We start from the raw sequence: 22826 nt of genomic DNA, 5'->3' as shown, positions 1-22826 counted from the left end.
CATATGTTCGCAGTAGGTCTGAAAGTCTACTCTAAGACTCCCCACACTGAAAGAAAGCCAAACCGTTCTTTTTATTATATATAACGTTGTTCCCGGTCGAAGCGACACAAAGTTGCATGTATTTACAACAGAAAATATTGTGTATAACATCAGGCTGCTAACGGTGACTCTATAGCAATAGTTTAAATGGCGAGTGAGCTGAGCCGAGGTGTCCTGTGGGGACTCGAGTCTCACTAACGAGAGTGATGTCACCTCCAGCATCCTGCATACAGGAGCCAGGATCTGAGACCGCAGCATCATAAAGCCACACGAGCACACGTCTCATCCCTCCGGGCTTCAGGCATCGATCTTTATATATTACATAGAGCGACTTCGGGAGCGGCCCCTGCTCCTCACTTTTAAATTATATGTTTACTTCATGCTCTGGCGTTTTCTATAACTTTATTTTTTACAGGGAAACCAAAGGCCTACTGCTTCCAGGATTGTAATTTGTCGGTGTGTCCCTCGCCGTGCGGACGCCAGAATGCATTCGACAATCCTCTCTTTCCTTTTCTTTTTCTGGAAGTCAAAATAAAGTAAAAAAAAAAAAAATCTCTGGCACCAGGAATTCGGGTCAAAGTCAAGTTCATGTGGAAAAAGGCCACGTTCTTGTGTCCAGAGTCTGTTTTAAGTCCCTCACAGGAATCCATCACGTTTTCCTTTCGTCCATCTCAGGCACAATAAATACCCTCACATCGTTATAATAACTGCATATAAAAAAAAGCGGATTTCAGATCAGGGCTACAAAAGCATCTTTTCCCGCTTGTGAAGTTTGTCCTGTGTTAAAAGGTTACGCTTCTCTCAGGTCCGACCTGATGCTAGTCCACAAGTCTGCAACAACCTTTTCGTTTTTTTGCAGGTCAAATACAAAATGTCTTCGAGAAGTCAGATCATGACTTGTCCACCAGGTTCCTCACCAAATCTGTGAAGAAATTTAAACTACAAGTGCGCACTACTAAGTTCACTATATGAAACACTTTCCAACCCTTTAGGCGTTTGTGATTCCAGGCCGTCTGGTTTAGCGTCTGCTCCTGACCTGAATGTCTACTCTAACAAGGATCGGCTGGCCGGGGAGGAAATAAGAAGGGGGGGATGAGTGGTGGGGGACGGGCTAGTCGACGAACTTGTGCGTGTCTCCATAGAGCCAGCGCTGGGGCGGGAGCGAGGCTTCGTTCAGGTGGTCGCACTGGTCGCTGCACTTGCAGGACTGGATGAACATGACAGCCTTCTCGAATCGCTCGCCGTCGGGGCAGGAGAAGACAACGGACGAGGTGCGGGTGCGGCGGGGGGAGCAGCAGCGACCGTCTCGGCACACGCCACAGTAGTTTGGACGGTAGAGGCGAGTGCTGCGGCAGCCTGCATAGTGGAGACGTAACGGCTCGGGGGACTTCTGCGTGCGGGAACATTTCCTTCCCTTCTGTTAAAGACAAAAAGCAGACACAGGACATTAGCATTCAGGGGCAGTCAAAGATACGCAAGAAAGAGTAGCATATTTACCATTCAATTATCTATCCATCCATCCATCCATCTATCTCCTCCATGCTTGTTTTTGGTAAAGTACACTGTGCTACTAGTGTAGCAAATAGTGCTAGTATACACTTTATAGGCAAAAGTTTGTAGACATCCCATTACACATTTAGTCCCTAATTCCTCTTCCGATCGGCGCCACTCTTCTGGGAAGATTTTTTTCACTAGATTCTGTGAAGATTTGTGTGAGATTTCATTGTCACAAGGGTGTTAGTAAAGTCAGGTACTGATGTAGGTGAGAAGGTGAGGAGACCTGAGGTGTAGTCAGCGTTCACATTCATGCCAAAGGTGTTCAATAGGGTTTATAGCAGGAGATCTTTCACACACTCCTAACCCATTTACATCTCCAGAGAGCTGGATTTGTGCACAGGGGCATTCTCAGGGTGGAACAGGTCTAAGTGAAGGGAAAATTTCATACTACAGCATATAAACACATCCTGTACAACGATTTTGTGATAACAGTTTGGAGAAGAAGCACATACAGTATTGGCACATACTGCTAATAACTAGCTGTAATGATCCATGTGATGAAAGAAAAGATTTATATATTTCTATACTATTGTGTGCCTCCGATTTTGTGATAATACTTTGGGATGAACTACATCCGGCTGGAAAAGTCCAGTGTTCCAATACTATTGTCCAAACAGTGTATAAAACGTGGGGAAGTACACGGATATGTACAATGAAGTGTCGGGTCACATGCATGTGTTTGTCTTCATATTGTCCTTATTTATTACTTTTTTGACTTTGAATGTCTTCCTGTAAATGCTCATAAACAGATACTCTAAAAACTTTAGTGTCAAATAGGTCAGTCTATAGTTTGAATGAGCCAAAGTTTGTATCTAAGATCTATTTTAAAAAGGCATTACGTATTAAAACTAATGCAGTACAAAGCTAATTAGCTGAAGCCAGTTTAGTATTAGCAGTAAACACAGCTAATTAGGCTAGCTAACTAACAGAAGGCTTGCGGTTTTTAGCTTAAAGAAGGCTTTTTATGTATTTAGCTTAAAAAGAGCTTTATACCAGGAGGTAAACATGTGGAAATGATGCAGAGATATTTATAAAACAATTTGGAAAGATATTTTGGATATAGATTTATAAAAATATGTCTTCCATTACTGTGACCTATCGCTAATCTTTTCATGAGGTGGATGGAAACATGTGTGACAGGTGTTCTAGAGAAGGACGGTGAAGGTCGATACAAATAAGAGAAGCACTTGGCATTAGCCAGCAGCTTTTCATGGGCAGTTCTGAGGCAGTTCAAAGGAAGTTCAGAGGCACCATTGTGTCACATTCACCCCATACCCCTTACAATAACGACAGGTGCTCGAGATGTTAGCAGAATTAACTTCCCCATGAGATGCACATGGGTTGTCCAGATCCCATGGTGTTTCCCGGTGTAGACAGAGACACGTGCATGGTGCTTCAATCAGGAAGAAGGAGACCAGGTCACCTTCTCATACTGCACTACTGTACCTTCTGATTGTGTAATTTGTAATTTTTTCACTCCAAAACAGGTCGTTCCTCACTACGGGGGTGGAGTAGGGGAGTGTATAATCGTGTGTGTAATCATAGAAAACTCTCCTTATGAACATCTGATTTCCAGAGTACATTTTCCAAATCTTGATCACAAGGAAAAAATTTGAATGGCCTCTTAGGACTTCTGTATCCTGGGTGGGATTCCTCAAAGGAGAGGACGTACATGTGTGCGGTTTCACGTCGACTCACTCCAGCGCACTAAAACTGGAAATGAAAGCAGTTACCTTTACAGGCACAGCCATGGAGCTGCAGGGTCTGATGGTGCACAGTCGCGTCTCCTTCACCAGCTTGCACTGAGCGTTCTGATTGGTGACTCGGGAAGACACGCCCATACCACAACTCCGAGAGCACGGAGACCACTTCGTAGTCTGGAGCACACACTTATCAGCGCTTCCTGGTTTCTTCCAGGCTAAAGAGAGGAGGAAAGTGAGATGAAAGAGAGAGATATGAAAAGTGAGATGGAAAAGAGAGAGAGAGAGAGAGAGAGAGAGAGAGAGAGAGAGAGAGAGAGAGAGAGAGAGAGAGAGAGTGAGAGTGGAAAATGGATAGAGAGGGAAAAGGGATTAAAGGTGGAAAAAGAAAGATGAGTGAGGTGAGAGAGGGAAAAAGGGAGAGAGGGATAGAGGGAGATAGAGTGAGAGAGGGAAAGAAAGATGGGGTATAGAGTAAGCAGGATAAAGAGGGGAAAAGGGAAAGAAAGTGAAAGAGGGATAGAGAATGAGAGAAGGAGAAAAGGAGAGTGAGAGAGGGATAGAAAGTGAGAGAGGGGAGAGGGAAAAGGCGATAGAGAGAGGGAGAAAGAGAGAGAGAGAAAGAGGAAGAAAGAGAGAGAGAGAATGAGATAGAATGAGAGAGGGGGAGAGAGAGAGAGAGAGAGAGAGAGTCACAACACAAGCACCATTCACTAAACCCCCAACAAAAAGCTACGTGCTTCAGGCAAATATATATATATATATACACGTGTGTGTGTGTGTGTGTGTGTGTGTGTGTGTCTGGTTCCCAAGGCTCCGTTGGAAAACAGTCCTGCAGCACTCAAAGGCAAATGCAAACATGGTTAAAGGAAAATAAAACCCGCCTTCGTGTATGCGTGCGTACTGTCATGAATCGTGCAAAAGTTTTGGAAACATGAAAACAAGGGAATTCTAATAGATGGAAAAACTTGGGCGCAGTTTTATGGGAAGGTCGTAACTTGGAGATTGAGGCATTGAATCCAAAGGTCATGAGCTCAAATCCCAGCCACAACAAGCTGTAAATCATGGGCCCCTGAGTAAGGCCCTTAACCCCGTAGCTGCTCAGTTGTATAAATGAAAGTCTGGATAAGTAGCAGCTTGGTGGTGGTTGGATTTGAACTTGTGACCTTCCGATCAAAAGTACGATCAAAGGTTTCTCACCAGTCATGCGTTTGTGACTGCGTGGCTTTTCCCACTTCTTCCCCAGTTCCATCAGCTCGTTACTCAACGTGTTGTCTGCCCTGGCTGGATAATTCTGAGGGTAGTGCTTGGGGAAGTGTTTAGGGAAGGGTGCAAAGTGAGGGTAGATGTATGGGGGTGTCTGTGGGGCTCTGTAGATAGGGGGCAGCACTGAGGAGCCACTGTGGCAGTCCACACTCAGGCAGCACTGTCCTGGGACTTTGATCAGCCCCGGTGAGGGGCAAGCAGGAGACGCCAGGAGCACTTCTGTGGGGCAGAGGGGCACACAGCCCACGGCACCATCGATGCACGTGCACTGGTGCTTACAGCCTGCGTTGAAGTCCTCGCCGTTCTGGTAGATACGCCCATTGTACTCGCACGAGCGGCCTTCCAGCTTCACTGTAACACAACAGGTTATTTACACCCAAAATTGTTTAGAATTTGGTGTCTCTTGCAGATTAGCTTTAATGCTAACATAGCTAGTATAGCATAAATCGTCACTACAGCATTATTTAAAAATCTCAAATATTATCATCTGAATTGCTTCTACACATGAAGTCTACGCTGCATATGCGAGTGTGACGTGTGAGGAGTGTGTGATGATTTAGAGCTGGCATTTGCACCATGCTAACCTGGAGGCTAACCAAAATTATTATTAGCAACGACAAGCAAAACCCAATGAAGCGTCTGGTGTGATTAACGTTATTTGTGGACTTTCCATTAATATGTTTGTCTCTCCAGCTAAAAATATACAGCATTCGTTAAAAAGAAGAGCTAATAACACTGGAATGAGAGACACTGCAGCCTCCAAATCCCTTTCACAAATAACGTTTTTACAGGATTTTTGAATACAGCTTTATTCCCAGCACAGGGTGGAATTTTAACGTGTTTACAGCAGGTTTGGTTTGACTCGAGAACTGGCACTGTCCATCATGCCCAACTTCATGCTTCAACAAAACCCTCAACCCAAACCCTCGAATAGTTCCTTTATATAGCAGTGTATAAATACTCCGGAATGTATGAGGCAACTCGGGCCGAAATTCGACCCAGCTTGGAGTCGGGATGGAGCTCGGAGAGGAAAACACTGCACCGACACTGCGTTATTTCACATGCGGTGAAGTTACATGGACTAGTAACCATGATAACTTCAAACGAAACATAAAGAAAAAACTACTCTTCTGTTAATCTATAAAGATTTAGCGTATTGTATCAAATACAGTAAGATGATACAAGCGACTAGAGGGGGTCTGATTTTACTGAAAAATATTTATATGTTAAAAACATCCAGTGTTAAAAGTATCCATAAGACAATGTAGCTAAATTTAGGCAATGGTAAAAAAGAGGCAAAATGTCGTTTAAAATGCACCATCGTTTTCCGAAAACCTCGATTTTCACACAGCGTTCACACTGCGACATGAAAACGGAGCTTTTAAATCGATCCACTTTGGAGAGAGTTTTCAAAAAGCTACGTTTTTGTTGAAAACGCCGTCTCGTTGTGGACAGAAGACAAAAACCAAGAGGAAAATATGCATTTTCAAACCGAAACATATTAGTGTGGTCGTTGCCTAAAGTGACATGGGCCATGTTTCCTTAAAGAATCTCGACAATAATACAGTCCATTTAAAGTTTGGATAATACCTGCATGCTTCAATCGAGACGATGTTGTTTTGTGCAAATCCTCCTGAGAAGCTTGTTTTCCCATAGAAATAAAACCCAGTAGGATCTTAGGATCCTTCCCTTTATTTATGCTTTCTTTTTTTTCTTGCACCAACATACCGAACACAGAATAGACACCGGATGTAGCGGATATTCTACTGTTTGTCTGTATAATCATACTTCTGTGCAAATCAGGCAGCACAACTCACCCCTGCAGATTCCGCGAATGCTGCCCACGTCGTTGCCGTAATTACACTCGAGCCCCTTGTGGTAGTCACATGGCCGGCCCTCGTGGCAGTCCTGGTTCAGCTGAGCGGCACAAACCTTACAACACCCGCAGCCATCGGGTACCAAACTCACACCTGGAGGACACACGGGGCGCTCTGGAGGGCACTTGCACTCCCTTGGGCATCCTGCCTCAGCCTGATGAGAGGAGAGAAGGGTACAACTGATCAAACACTTGGGCAAGAGAGGAGACCACATGTAAGGGAATAAATTGCGATAGATTCAAGAGATTCTCAGAGGTCCTCACTTGCTTCTGCGATTTAAAATAAATACAACTTTGCCTTTTACTCTAAGTAGGGGTCTGATTTATGTTATCATATAAACTGGGGTTAAAAGTGAACATTAGCCAAGTGGGACTCCACCGAAAGAGGAAAACTGAGCGTTCACATTTAGTCCAAAGGTGTTCAATAGGGTTTGGAGCGCCACAGCAGGAGATCTTCCATACACTTCCAACCCATGTAAAGCAGATCTTTAAAGTAATTTGAAAGTCTGTACCACCGATTTCAGCAGCCAGACAGGTTTTCTTTACGTTTACCTCATGAACAGACACTGTACAAAGTTTTAACATTGTACTCTTACAGAAAACTCACAATGACGACTGGAATATTATATCCTCCTGACAACATGAATATATTTAGCTTCATCTCGCAGATTTCTGTGTCTGGGGCGTCCACAAACAGCCAGTGTGGGTGCAGGGTTTTTATTCCAACTCATCAAGTCCACACAATTTCTACCTGTTCGAATCTAATGGTTTTCACACACAAACGATTAAAATATTTTATCACGATTAATCGCATGATTGTCATAAGTGAATTTGAGATTAATCGCAACTCAATCGCACATTTTTATCTGTTCTAAATGTACCTTACATTTATATTTTTTTCTATTTTTTTTCAAATACTCTAATCAACATGTTCATGGACAAATATTGATGCTTTATGCAAATGTTTGTTTATTATTAGTGAAACCAAACTCAACATGGAGCATGAAAACACAATATTCTTGTAAATGTTTGAAAGTAATAACGGTGTTTTAAATAACGTAAATTATCAGGACACCAAACGGAACTTTTTACGGAATGTTTCCACACGGACGATTTTAATTGCCGGATGTGCGCATCATGGCGGATTTCGTTGCTTTGCGCATCAGTAAAACGTGTAAATGTTTAGTGATAAAATATTTTTTTATTATTTTTAAATATTTAAAGTTTATAAATATTTTTTAAACCCGAGAAAAGAAAGGACGTCGTCAATAAATGTGTGTGTTGCGTTAAAGGTTTTAATTTTGCCTCTTTAATATTTATTTATTTATATTTGAATAAAAAAGGTCCAACAGTTAAAATGAATTTATGTCAACGAGTTATTATCGCCTTCATTTTGTCAGCCCTTGTATTATATATATATATACATTCAACCAAGGAAGTGGTGTCTCAGTGGGTAATGCTCTGGGTTACTTCGGAATGTCAAGCCACAATATTGCCAAGCTGCCACTTTTGGGGCCCTTGAGCAAGGCCCTTATCTCTTTCTGCTCCAGGGGTGCTGTATCATGACTGACCCCAGCTTTTTCGAACATTGTTGGGATATACAAAGAAATGATTTTACTGCGTAGTAAGAAATTACATATATATTTAGTTTGCAGTCATATGGCTACTGAATTCTGCATTCTGATTGCTGAGAAGGTGTTTAAGTTATTTTGTTTTCAGCACCTCTGACTGTAGTTCAGTTCCAAATCACAGATGTATATTAAAATGTTTGTTTTCATAAGTTATAATTTCTTTCTTTTTTATAGTTTTATTTTTATACAACGAACAATATGCAGTAGGAAATCCAAATTGTGTTGTTTTTCTTCCTCCTCCCCTCTACTTCATCTTTCAAAAAACCCACTAATGCAATCCTACATACAGCAAAATTAATTCTAGAATATTTTGACTAAGCGATAGATAATAAACTCGGCTGAATGGGACGTTATCGTTTCTATAGTAAGGAGGATTTGAATGATGAAAATGTTTCAACAAATTGTTAAGCAATGAGAAGCATTGAGATGGTGACATTTCCTGGAAATGGCATGGAATGAGTCTCAAGTGTCAGGGCTTTACGACAATGACTACAGTCTTCTCGCCACAGTTTTTCAGTCACGTGACTGAGCAGAGTTTAACTTCAATAGAGAGAAATGAGAGACTTGTGAGGAGACAAATGTGTACAGCTGCTAGAATGTAGGTTTTATGTACGTTTTCAGCTAAACATAATGTACAGTGTTGCACTCTATAAAGACGCGTTCATCCTAAAGATGTTCAGAGATCTTCCACACACTTCCAACCAATGTAAAGCAGATCTTCATGGAGCTGGCTTTGGGCACTTTGTCATGCTGGAACAGGTTTAGGTCTCCTAGTTTAGATGAAGGGAAAATTTCATGTTACTGAATCCAAACACGTCTGATAAAATTAACTGTAAGGTTCTTTGGGGAACCAAAAATGGTTCTTTCTACATCATTGCTGTGAGGGAAGACCATGACCCTACTAAGAGGATAAAAAGATTGATTCGTTTCCTGTTTTATTAAAAGACCCACAGATTTGTTCGTTCTGATCAAGAGATGTTGAGTTTTCCAGCATCTCCAGTGTGAATAGAGTGCTTTCAAGGTCTTCTTGGTGATTAGCTCGAGTTTAGTTTAGATGAGGTTTTCAGTGATGGTGTGCCAGATCCAGGCTGTAGAACTGAAGGTATCTTGTCTGACGTGAGTAGCTTCAACGTCAAATCTGGCGTGGTTTCTCTGAACCGTTGTTTAGAGGAGTGGTTCATAATCGCTTAAACCGTTAAACCATTCACATTGAGCTGATCAGTGTTTACTCTGTTCACACACACACACACACACACACAAATTATTTGCGTATACAGCTTTCAGGTGTCCATACCGATGTTTCCTTAAACTCCTCAACAAAGTGCACTATGTCCTGCTTCTTGGAGTAGTTTGTAGAGTTGTTTTTTTAAATCCAGGATACAAGACTGAGAGCTGCTCATTGGGTTTTGGATTTATTGCGTTTCCATTTGCACGAAAAGGTGAAAAGAGCTCTTTAGAAAGCAGTTCTGATTTCCACCTGACAGTTTCTGGATAATTGCGTAGCTGTTCTTCGTCTCACTGAGCTGAGTTTGTGGTACTCCCTCATGCAAGTCATTTAGTCCAATCAGAGAGTGTGTGTGTGTGTGTGTGTGTGTGTGTGTGTGTGTGTGTGTAACACCCTACTACACTCTCCAAATCAACACACACAAACACACAGAGACACCTCCGACCTCCTCAAGGTTCTCCTCCCTTCTCAAAGCAAAACCTGTTTCAGATGTGGGCCAGAGATAATTCCTATTTACCCGACCTTTTCCCTTTTTCTGAATGACTCTGGCAGCGAATCTGGAAATCAGTGCCAGGAGGGGACTAAAGGGTCTGTCTGTTCCCGAGCGACGTCTGTTCCGAGCTCTTTTTACTGCTACTAATGGTTTAAATACCTGAAATGAGATTTTTACCAGACACACAGAGATGTTTTATAACACTAATGGGACAGAGTACAAGAAATATAGTGCGTGTGCACGTGTGTGTGTGTGTGTGTGTGTGTGTGTAATATTTTGAAAATCTTTATATCATCATGACAGAACCTGACAAAAGATCTTTAACCAGGATTGAGCTGAAATCTAGAAACCAGTCTACTTAAGGATCTTTTTTCTTTTTACTTATATTTACAGCAAAGTATCCCAGTGTGTGTGTGTGTGTGTGTGTGTGTGTGTGTGTGTGTGTGTGTGTGTGTGTCGGGTTAAATAAATAATGTTAATAAATAAATAATAAAATCATCTCAGCTTTACTGCTTATATTAAATAAATTCTCAGGTTGAGGATGAAAAGGTGCCAAGAAAAAACAGTCCTTTCCCCCTGCTCCATAGAAGAACCGATCCTGGTTCCTCGAAGAACCCTTTGGTTGGTTTGCTCTCATGAATAATGAGTTCACATCACAAACAATCACATGATGTATATGTTCATAGGGAGAAATTTAATTTTTTTCATTTATATAAGGCACCAAATTATTTAAACCATCACAAGGTTCTTCAAGGAACCAGGATGATGCTCTGAAGAAGAAAAAAAAACAGAGAGACTTCTTCTTCTTCTCATTAACTCAGATAATGTGGCGAGTATTAGGATTGTATTCATTAAATAAACTTGTACTGAAGGAGTTTAAAGAGGTCTCATTTTAAAAACTTCTCATAAGAACCATTATGGTTCCTCAAAGAACCGTTTGGTGCCTTTTTTAATGGATGATCAAATAATTTCTGAACATAAATGTCTACATTGCGCAGAAGATTCGTTGTGGTGTGAAAGAATTAACTGGTCTCCAAGTAAAATCCATAAAAAAGCCTTTAAAAAGCCATTTTGACGCTTTGGTATTGGGATGGTGCCCTCTAGAGTAAACATTTTGTACTGTAACTATAGAGGAGCATTTGATCTTGAGATCTTTAGATCCTGTAAATCAGTGATCAGTACAGAACATGGTTTACTCACCCAGTCCTGGGCCACCATCATGAAGAGAAGAAAGCAGAGTACATCCCTCATCTTCAGCAACAAAAGTCAAAGCCAGGGGAGAAGGTTTCTGGATTTCTTTATGCTGAAGGTGTTGGTGGAGAAACACTGAGAGTAGCGTCCAGGTAAATGATGTCTTTGACAAATGTAAGGAGAAAAAAGAGAAGGAAGAGGAAGAAGAAGAAGACGTCCAGTGTACACAGTTCACGGTGAAGTCCGACTCATTGGGCGCTTTTTTATTGGAATCACTTTTATATATAAGACATTTGCACGTTCTGGAGACGCCCCGCCCACCGCCAGCGGCCGAGCCAATCAAAGATATTGATGCGGGAAAGGTAGGGACATTGGGGGCGTGGCCTCGCAGATCAATGCGGTCATTCATAAAATTGAGATTTACTACACACCGGGATCGCAGATCATTTTTTACCGGCGCTTTGAAATCGCTCATAACTTCCCCGTCTGACCGCCGCTTAGTGACAAACTGGATAAATATGTTCAGCTGCCTCCTGTGTGTTACACGTGCCATTAAAAACACCCATTAGCAAACACTGTTCTCCTCCAGAGTTCTGGAGAAGTGATCAAGTTATGAACAGACAGATACACACTCACTCATACACTCACACACTCACACACACACTAATACACACACTCACTCACTCACACACACTCACTCTCTCATACACTCACACACTCACACACACACTAATACACACACTCACTCACTCACACACACTCACTCTCTCATACACTCACACACTCACTCACACACTAATACACACACTCATACACTCATACACACACTAATACACTCACACACACACACTAATACCCACACTCACTCACTCACTCACTCACTAATACACACACTCATACACACACACACTCACACACACACTAATACACACACTCACTCACTCACTCACTCACTAATACACACACTCATACACACACACACTCACACACACACTAATACACACACTCACTCACTCACTCACTAATACACACACTCATACACACACACACTCACACACACACTAATACACACACTCACTCACTCACACACACTCACTCTCTCATACACTCACACACTCACTCACACACTAATACACACACTCATACACACACTCATACACTCACACACACACACACACACTAATACCCACACTCACTCACTCATACACTCACACACTCACTCACTCAATCACTCACACACTAATACACTCACTCATACACACACTTATACACTCACACACACACTAATACCCACACTCACTCACTCATACACTCACACACACACTCACTCACACACTAATACACTCACACACACACTAATACCCACACTCACTCACTCATACACTCACACACACACTCACCCACTCACTCACACACTCATACACTCATACACACACTCATACACTCACACACACACTAATACACACACTCACACACTCACACACACACTAATACACACACACTCACTCACTCACACACACTCACTCTCTCATACACTCACACACTCACTCACACACTAATACACACACTCATACACTCATACACACACTAATACACTCACACACACACTAATACCCACACTCACTCACTCATACACTCACACACACACTCACCCACTCACTCACACACTCATACACTCATACACACACTCATACACTCACACACACACTAATACACACACTCACACACACACTAATACACACACACTCACTCACTCACACACACTCACTCTCTCATACACTCACACACTCACTCACACACTAATACACACACTCATACACTCATACACACACTCATACACTCACACACACACTAATACCCACACTCACTCACTCACTCACTCACACACTAATACACTCACTCATACACACACTCACACTCACACACACACTAATACCCACACTCACTCACTCATACACTCACACACACACTTACTCACTCACTCACACACTAATACACTCACACACACACTAATACCCACACTCACTCACTCATACACTCACACACACACTCACACACTCACTCACACACTCATACACTCATACACACACTCATACACTCACACACACTCTAATACATACACTCATACACTCACACACACACTAATACCCACACTCACTCACTCAGACACTCACTCACTCACACACTAATACACACACTCATACACACACTCATACACTCACACACACACTAATACACACACTCACTCACTCACACACACTCATACAGTCATACACACACATACACTCACACACACACACTAATACCCACACTCATACACTCATACACACACTAATACACTCATACACACACTCATACACTCACACACACACACACTAATACACACACTCACTTACTCACACACACTCATACAGTCATACACACACTTATACACTCACTCACTCACTCATACACTCACACACTCACTCACTCACTCACTCACACACACACTAATACACACACTCACTCACTCACACACACTCATACAGTCATACACACACATACACTCACACACACACACTAATACACACACTCATACACTCATACACACACTAATACACTCATACACACACTCATACACTCACACTCACACACACTAATACACACACTCACTCACTCACACACACTCATACAGTCATACACACACTTATACACTCACTCACTCACTCATACACTCACACACTCACTCACTCACTCACACACACTCATACAGTCATACACACACTCATACACTCACACACACACTCACTCACTCATACACTCACACACTCACTCACTCACTCACTCACACAAACTCACACACACTCATACACTCATACACACACTCATACACTCACACACACACTAATACACACACTCACTCACTCACACACACTCACACACACTCATACAGTCATACACACACTCATACACTCACACACACACTAATACACACACTCACTCACTCATACACTCACACACACTCATACAGTCATACACACACTCATACACTCATACACTCACTCTCTCATACACTCATACACACACTAATACACACACTCACTCACTCATACACTCATACACTCACTCATACACTCACTCACTCACTTACTCACTCACTCACTCACTCACTCACACACACTCATACAGTCATACACTCACTCATACACTCACTCACTCACTTACTCACTCACTCACTCACACACACTCATACAGTCATACACACACTCATACACTCACACACACACAAATACACACACTCACTCACTCATACACTCACACACACTCACACACACTCATACAGTCATACACACACTCATACACTTACACACACACTAATACACACACTCACTCACTCATACACTCATACACTTACTCACTCACTCACTCACACACACTCATACAGTCATACACTCACTCATACACTCACTCACTCACTTACTCACTCACTCACTCACTCACACACACTCATACAGTCATACACTCACTCATACACTCACTCACTCACTTACTCACTCACTCACTCACTCACACACACTCATACAGTCATACACTCACTCATACACTCACTCACTCACTCACTTACTCACTCACTCACACACACTCATACAGTCATACACACACTCATACACTCACACACACACTAATACACACACTCACTCACTCATACAATCACACACACTTACACACACTCATACAGTCATACACACACTCATACACTTACACACACACTAATACACACACACACTCACTCACTCATGCACTCATACACTCACTCACTCATACACTCACACACTCACACACACTCACTCTCTCATACTCACTCACTCACTCATACACTCACTTACTCACACACACTCACTCACTCATACTCACTCACTCACCCATACACTCACTCACTCACACACACTCATTCTCTCATACACACTCACTCTCTCATACACTCATACACACACTAATACACACACTCACTCACTTATACACTCACTCACTCACTCACACACACTCACACACACACACACACTCATACAGTCATACACACACTCATACACTCACACACACACTAATACACACACTCACTCACTCATACACTCATACACTCACACACTCACTCACACACACTCATACACTCATACACACACTAATACACACACTCACTCACTCACTCACTCATACACTCACTCACTCACACACACTCACTCTCTCATACACTCATACACACACTAATACACACACTCACTCACTCATACACTAATACACACACTCACTCATACACTCACACACTCACACACACTCATACACTCATACACACACTCATACACTCACACACACACTAATACACACACTCACTCACTCATACACTCATACACTCACACACTCACTCACACACACTCATACACTCATACACACACTAATACACACACTCACTCACTCATACACCCACTCACTCACTCATACACTCACTCACTCACACACACTCACTCTCTCATACACTCATACACACACTAATACACACACTCACTCACTCATACACTAATACACACACTCACTCATACACTCACACACTCACACACACTCATACACTCATACACACACTCATACAGTCATACACACACTCATACACTCACACACACACTAATACACACACTCACTCACTCATACACTCATACACTCACACACTCACACACTCACTCACACACACTCATACACTCATACACACACTCACTCACTCATACACTCACTCACTCACACACACTCACTCTCTCATACACTCATACACACACTAATACACACACTCACTCACTCATACACTAATACACACACTCACTCATACACACACACACTCACACACACTCATACAGTCATACACACACTCATACACTCACTCACTCACTCACACACACTCACACACACTCATACAGTCATACACACACTCATACACTCACACACACACTAACACACACACTTACACACTCATGCAGTCATACACACACTAATACACTCACACACTCATACACTCACTCACTCACACACACCCACTCTCTCATACACACACTAATACACTCACTCACTCATACACTCATACACTCACTCACTTACTCACACACACTCACACACACTCATACAGTCATACACACACTCATACACTCACACACACACTAATACACACACTCACTCACTCATACACTCACTCACTCACTCATACACTCACTCACACACTCACACACACACACACACACACACACACACACACACACACACACACACACACACACACACACACACACACCAATAAAAGCTATAATTAGACGTTATAGTCCTTGTTCTTTTCTATTATGGTCCAGCCCGAATTACAGCTACACACACACACACACACACACACACACACACACACACACACACACCAATAAAAGCTATGACGAGACACAATAGTCTTTTCTATTAAAGTTCAGACCAAATTACAGCTAAACAACACACACACACACACAAACACACATTCCGCATACACATGGGTCACGACCCAATCGCCTGGCGTGGTCCCTAACAATAACACACCCTGTACGTGTAGCATAGTCTCCATACATTCATAGTGCTGTAATAGGAGACACAAAGACAAAAAAGTCGCATCAAAATATAAAATTTTTAAACTCTGGGAATAAAAAAATGGACGAGATTTTTTTTTAAGTAAGAGATGAGAATAAATAAGTGTTCTTGTAGGCATTAGCTGCTAGGCAGATATAATCACATAGCAGAAGCTAGGTCTTACTAATAACTGGGGTAGTGAGTTAATGAGCTAGCCGTATTAGCTATTTCTCATTATGGCAGAACTCATAGAGGTTTTGTTAGCGGGTGATGCTCAGTGTTTTTACAGTGTCATATAAATGTAAGTCTGTTCTCACTAATTGTCCAACAATTCAGTTAAAAATATTTGTTCTATTTTTACATTCAATATATTGTGTAAAAATGCCATTTTCTAAATGGACCTAATGGTTATAATGGGAACTGTAGTTGTTTTGTATGAAGCTCGAAGTAAGAAGTCTCTGTTGGTTGCCAATGGTGATATGCTACTTTCAATTATGTCTAATGGACCATTAGAATACCATATACCATGTCATTAAGGACCATTAAAATACCATTAGATTTTACATGCTAGTATCTACTGGACACCATTAGAGACCATTAGGATTAATCAGCCAAATTCCAAAATGTTTTTACAATGGATCTGTCTATAAATAGGATATGTAATGTAAATCATGTGGTGTTGGTTTTAATGGTTAACAGCTGATGGTTGTTGTATTGGTATTTCACTGGAAAACCTTAGCATTTTTTTTAAATAATAGTTCCTCTTGTTTTTTCCAGCAGGATGTAAAGGTTCAGTAATTGTACTGACAGTCAACATTTACCTCAGTAATGTGGGTGAGTTACTGAAAAACGACTCCTTACAACTAAAATTTAATGTTTATCACAATTATAATGGACTAATAACTGTATTTCTGGTGTAGGATATAAATAAAAACATTAAATACATCCTGCTTCTTGCTGTGTTGTGGAAAAAGAGGCAGAATATTTCTTTAAAACACTGTTTAGACAACACAACAAAACTATCAGGAAGATCAACATTTACCTCAGACGTGTTGGTCAACTACTGAAAAAAGTCTCCATAAAACCGTTTTTACGATTAGCATTAACGGCTAATTCAACTTTATGGGTTTTGGGAAACAATTTTCGTCACAGACGTTTGTTTGTGTGCCATTTTTCTTGGCGAAAAAACACGAAAGTGTTCCAATGAACCGGCTTCATTTCAATCTCTGATGTTATGCGGTGTTTGTTTATTGATTTTCCTAAACACAACTAACTAGAAAGCTGTGGCATCACACTTCATGGTGAGTTTGTAAACAGGAAACAGGCCTTAAAATCAGCGTGAGTGATACACACTCTGTCATTACGCTTCTCAGACCTCGCTTTTGTTTAATGAGAGATCAAAGGCTCGTTCGTTTGTTCTTGCTCCATCTTTCATTTTAGGAGCGTTCGTTCTTTCATTTCAGACCGACCGCTCACACACACACACACACACACACACACACACACACACACACACACACACAATCTTCCAGTTTCCCCAATACCATGTTTCTCTTATTTATTTATTTATTTATTTATTTATTTATTTATTTATTTATTTACTGTTAGTTTTTGTTTATTTTATTGTCATTTTCCTTTTTATCAATGCTTTTTTCTTTCTTTCTTTCTTTCTTTCTTTCTTTCTTTCTTTCTTTCTTTCTTTCTTTCTTTCTTTCTTTCTTTCTTTCTCTCTCTCACTCCCTCTCGATTTTTTCACCTGTTACTTTTCTCTTCTTTGCGCCTCATCAGTAAAAAATGGTGTGTCTTCATAAAAAAAACTACATATTCTCGATTCATGCAGGGTTTTTTAGTTTTTACGACTCACATGGTAAACAATCTGACGTGATGAAGCTGATTTCCAGAAAACGTCTGGTCAAAAAAAAAGGTCACATCTGGTTTTAGATGTAAAAAAATCAGTGAGCGAAGTATGGAGGAATGATGAAGAGAGGACGAGTGTGTGTTTGTTCAGTGTTGTAGATGAAAAAGAGACACACCTATTCCACCACACCCGAGAGCAATACACACACACACACACACACACACACACACACACACGCACACACACACACAATGTTCATACAGGCCATTAAGTCATAGTGTGTGTAATCTTAAGCATTGCATATATATATATATATATATATATATATATATATATATATATATATATATATATATGTGTGTGTGTGTGTGTGTGTGTGTGTGTGTGTGTGTGTGTGTGTGTGTGTGAGATGATGATGATGATGATGATGATGATGAATGAGGGCACATTTTGTTCCAAAACAGAGGAAGCTAGACAGAGAAAAAACAAGTCTTCATACCGAGCGAGAGGCGGGAGGAATTAGGAATTTAAGTCTCACAGATATTTATAACTTTAAACAGGAACTGCAGTGTTGACTCCCCAAACAGTCTCTCACACACACACACACACACACACACACACACACACACACACACACACACACAGGGGCAATAAGACAGGTAATGACCCCTGGAGCATTTATAGTAAGTATCGGTTGATACTAAGCAGCTGTTATTTATTGTGATATTTTGTATAATGATTATGTAAGTAACTCTGTAAATAAGGCGTTACTGTGACCAGTCTGGGACTCGATTATTTCCCCATAACAGCACGATTTAATCACCACAGCACAGCCAATCAGGGATCACACTGCGCTGCTTATTAAAATGGCACTCGTACTCTGTCTCTTGAAGGCAAGATGAAAAAAAACAAACATTCATTACCATTATTACCACCTGCCTAATATTGACTTGTTCTGTGGCTTCGCAGCCCCAAACACAACAAACTGTGATGCATCATCAGAATCAGCATTAAATTTTTCAGTAATGTGAGCTACATCAGATCGTCTGTAGGATCAGACCACACGGACCAGCCTTCGCTCCCCACATGCGTTAATGATCCTCGGCAGTCCACGACCCTGTCGCCGGTTCACCACTGTTCCATCCTTGGAGCACTTCTGATAGATACTGACCACAGACCAGGAACAAGAGCTGAAGATTTGGAGATGCTCAGACCCAGTTGTCTAGACGTCTCAATCTGTCTCTTAAATCCTTACTCTCGCCCATTTTTCCTGCTTCTAACATCATCTTTGAGGACAAAATGTTCACTTGTGGTCTAATAAATTAATCCAAACACTTCCGGGTGCATAATAAAGAGATCATCAGTGTTCTTTACTTCAGCGCTCATATTGTTCTAAAATCATAATGTTATTCCTGATCAGTGTGTTTCCCGAAGACAATTTGTTTGCAGCATATCATAAGCAAACTCAAACAAACAGTACAAACACCCAGGTTTCTTCTAAGAGCTATTACCTCAAACATAAGTTTTATATCAAATGCCAGAAGGGAGGAGGTGAAACTGATATTCAGGGTGGAAATCAAACAAAATGCTTTGGGCTTTACCCCAAACCTGTTCATGATAACTGGGTCATAATCATCTCCTTCCTCACTGTCATTTCACTTCCCTGGTTAACATTCCACTCAAAACAAATCCATTCACAATTCACTATTCCCACATTCCAGCGTGTTCTACAGTATAAACCTGCGCTAATGTATTATCATCTTCTTCTTTTTCTTCTCTTCTTCTTCTTCTTCTCTTCTTCTTCTGCTTCTTCTTCTTCTTCTTCTTTCGGCTGCTCCAATTAGTGGTCTTCACAGCGGATCATCAGTCTCCATACCCCCCCTGTCCTCTACATCTGCCTCTTTCACCCCAACTACCTGCATGTCTCCCTCACCACATCCATAAACCTCCTCCTTGGTCTTCCTCTATTCCTCCTTCCTGGTGTCTCCATCCTCAGCATTCTCCTACTGATATACCCCATGTCCCTCCTCTGCACATGTCCAAACCATCTCAATCTCACCTCCCTCACCTCGTCTCCAAAACATCCTACATGCGCTGTCCCTCTAATAAACTCATTTCTAATCCTGTCCATCCTCGTCTGCGCTCATGTACTGTAACACCATCTAAAAGATGTGTAGTTTTGTACTCTTGTGTAGGTTTGACTCTTTATTTCCCGTCTGTGTGATTGGATTTGTATTAAGGGAACATTTGTGTATTATTTTTTATAGGTGAATGGTTTCCTTGAGCAGGTTGTTGTAATTGGCTGTGATGCTGTTTGCTGCTCGGAAGTGTGTTTGGTGTGAAACTGAGTCTGTTTGGGCAGCGTGGAGTAAATGAGCGCTTTGAGTGTCGTGAACAATCGCTTCAAACACACTCCACTCAACCCACAGTGCGCTTATGTGTGTCAACTGGCAGTAAATCACAGGCTACAAAAAGAGTGCTGGCAAAGTTGCATCATACACACATAGAAAAAACACCTCGTCTTCCGCCTGATAAGGCAGACCTGCGCTTTGTTTTCTTTGTGTATTGAATGTAAGACTTATGTGTCACATTATTCACTAATGGAGGACAAAGAGACGGAAACAGAACCTTATCAGCCAGACATGCAGCTCTAAAACCCGACCACACACACTGGAGAAAAAAACACACAAAATAAGGACATATACCAGGATGTAGAGTGCAGTGTCCCACCGAACACACACCTTCTGATCACATCTCCACACTACGGTGTTTCATGATGTCACCGTGTTTTCATTGTGAGTCCAGGTGTCATGGTGTACGAGGTTCAGTGTGACCTGGATAATAACAATGACCTTCGTCAGAAAAAAACTCCAGAAACTAGTGTAAACCTGATCCATGTACACCTGGATTTAAGGTGGAGCGCTGGCATGTTGTTTTCAAGATTGTGAAATTGTGAAAAAATGGTGATCAAAATACAACCTTATCTTATTATATTATATATATCTGCATGATCATGAGGAGGATCGGCGTTTTTTTTGCTTTGTACTTTGAGAATTATAATAAATTTGATGTTTTTGGCAGACCAATCACTGATCACCAATACGTCCAAAGTCCAATCAGTAATCACCATTACCCCAAAAATCACTGAGCACCATTATTCCTAACAAACCAGCAACAATCATGATGGCGATGTCTCGTTTTTTTATATTTTAAGGTCAAATTGTTCTTTAAAAATGTTTGAAATTCAAGAGGATGAAGTTCTCCAAGAATTCAGTCAACGCCGATGCCTCCAGGATTCACAGGAAGAAGATAAACTCGAGACATGAGCATATAACTTTATTAGGTTCTCCGGTTGTAACGATTAGCCGGAAACTAGCATGACTGGACTACTTGATAAGCATAGAATAACTACCTAGAATGTCCCCTAAATATCTATGCTGGTAAGTGTTTTTCATCACTCTAGAAGACTGAGAGCTATTTGAGTAAAAACTCCAGGTGTTTTTTTTTCCTCGGACCTTTGGCCTGATTTTCCGATCTAGAAAATTCCTGGAACAAACATCCGCCTGAATGACTGTATTTAATCCTGGAGACAACATTTCTAAGGAATTTTCATTCATGCCACGTTCCTGTAACCTGTCAATTCTGCTTTGCTGGAAAACTACTTCGAATCAAAGCTGCTGAGACATCCGTGGACAGGACACCTCCGTCTGGCAGCGTGCTTGCCTGAAGGTCAAAGGTCACAGACATCAGCTTGGTAAAGCAGAAAAGTCCTGCTTTCTCAGCAGCTTCGCTCTCTCAGCACAGAACCACAGTCACTCCCTGTGAATCAGCCTATCCCACTTCACGGGACTTCAGCCTCGCTCGCTATCCTCCCTTCATCTTTCCTCCCCTCCTTCCCTCCTCCCTTCATCGATCTATTCCTCCCTCCTGGCCAGAGGTGTCAAACAGAGACGCCTTGTTCCCTGAGTCCTGCTCTTTCCAACCGGGACCCCACAAAAATCCCAGCAATCCTTGCTATTTCCTCTACCTTGTTTGTTTGGTGGTCAAGGAACGACTCTCTCACACATACACACACAGAATTAGACTTGCTTGCATACACACTCTCTCTCTCTCTCTCTCTCTCTCACACACACACACACACACACACACACACACACACACACACACACACAGAGCAAAACAGCAAACAGAGCTCACCTCTGTTTCTGCACTGACCGTGTGTGTGTGTGTGTGTGTGTGTGTGTGTGTGTGTGTGTGTGTGTGTGTGTGTGTGGTTAAGATGTCTGAGCTCCCTCTATTGGTGACCTTTAGTTCCATGTGTCTGACTCTCCAGCTCACGTCACTGCTGCCAGTCTACGAACTGATAGAGCAGCTTTGTCCTCAACAGCA

At 41.6% G+C, this 22826-nt stretch overlaps 1 protein-coding gene across 1 annotated transcript; it reads right to left on the bottom strand.

Moving 5' to 3' along the window:
* Positions 1–52: 52 nt before the first annotated feature.
* LOC310727259 (CCN family member 1) lies at positions 53–11252 on the bottom strand. Its single transcript, XM_083543518.1, has 5 exons — positions 10988–11252; positions 6380–6593; positions 4497–4913; positions 3330–3514; positions 53–1456 (listed from the first exon to the last, which is right to left on the bottom strand). The coding sequence occupies exons 1-5, from the start codon at positions 11036–11038 to the stop codon at positions 1151–1153; spliced, it is 1173 nt and encodes a 390-aa protein (XP_083399644.1). The 5' UTR covers positions 11039–11252; the 3' UTR covers positions 53–1150.
* Positions 11253–22826: the final 11574 nt, after the last annotated feature.

Source organism: Silurus aristotelis (assembly GCF_946808225.1).
Source record: "Silurus aristotelis genome assembly, chromosome: 6".
In the NCBI taxonomy this organism is placed as follows: domain Eukaryota; kingdom Metazoa; phylum Chordata; class Actinopteri; order Siluriformes; family Siluridae; genus Silurus; species Silurus aristotelis.
This window is presented reverse-complemented; position numbering and strand designations above follow the sequence as displayed.

Coding starts and splice junctions, on each gene's coding strand:
- LOC310727259 (XM_083543518.1), bottom strand. CDS start 11,038: ATGAGGGATGTACTCTGCTTTCTTCTCTTCATGATGGTGGCCCAGGAC. Junction 4,914..6,379: donor CATTCGCGGAATCTGCAGGG/GTGAGTTGTGCT, acceptor GTTGTGTTACAG/TGAAGCTGGAAGGCCGCTCG. Junction 1,457..3,329: donor CCATGGCTGTGCCTGTAAAG/GTAACTGCTTTC, acceptor TGTCTTTAACAG/AAGGGAAGGAAATGTTCCCG.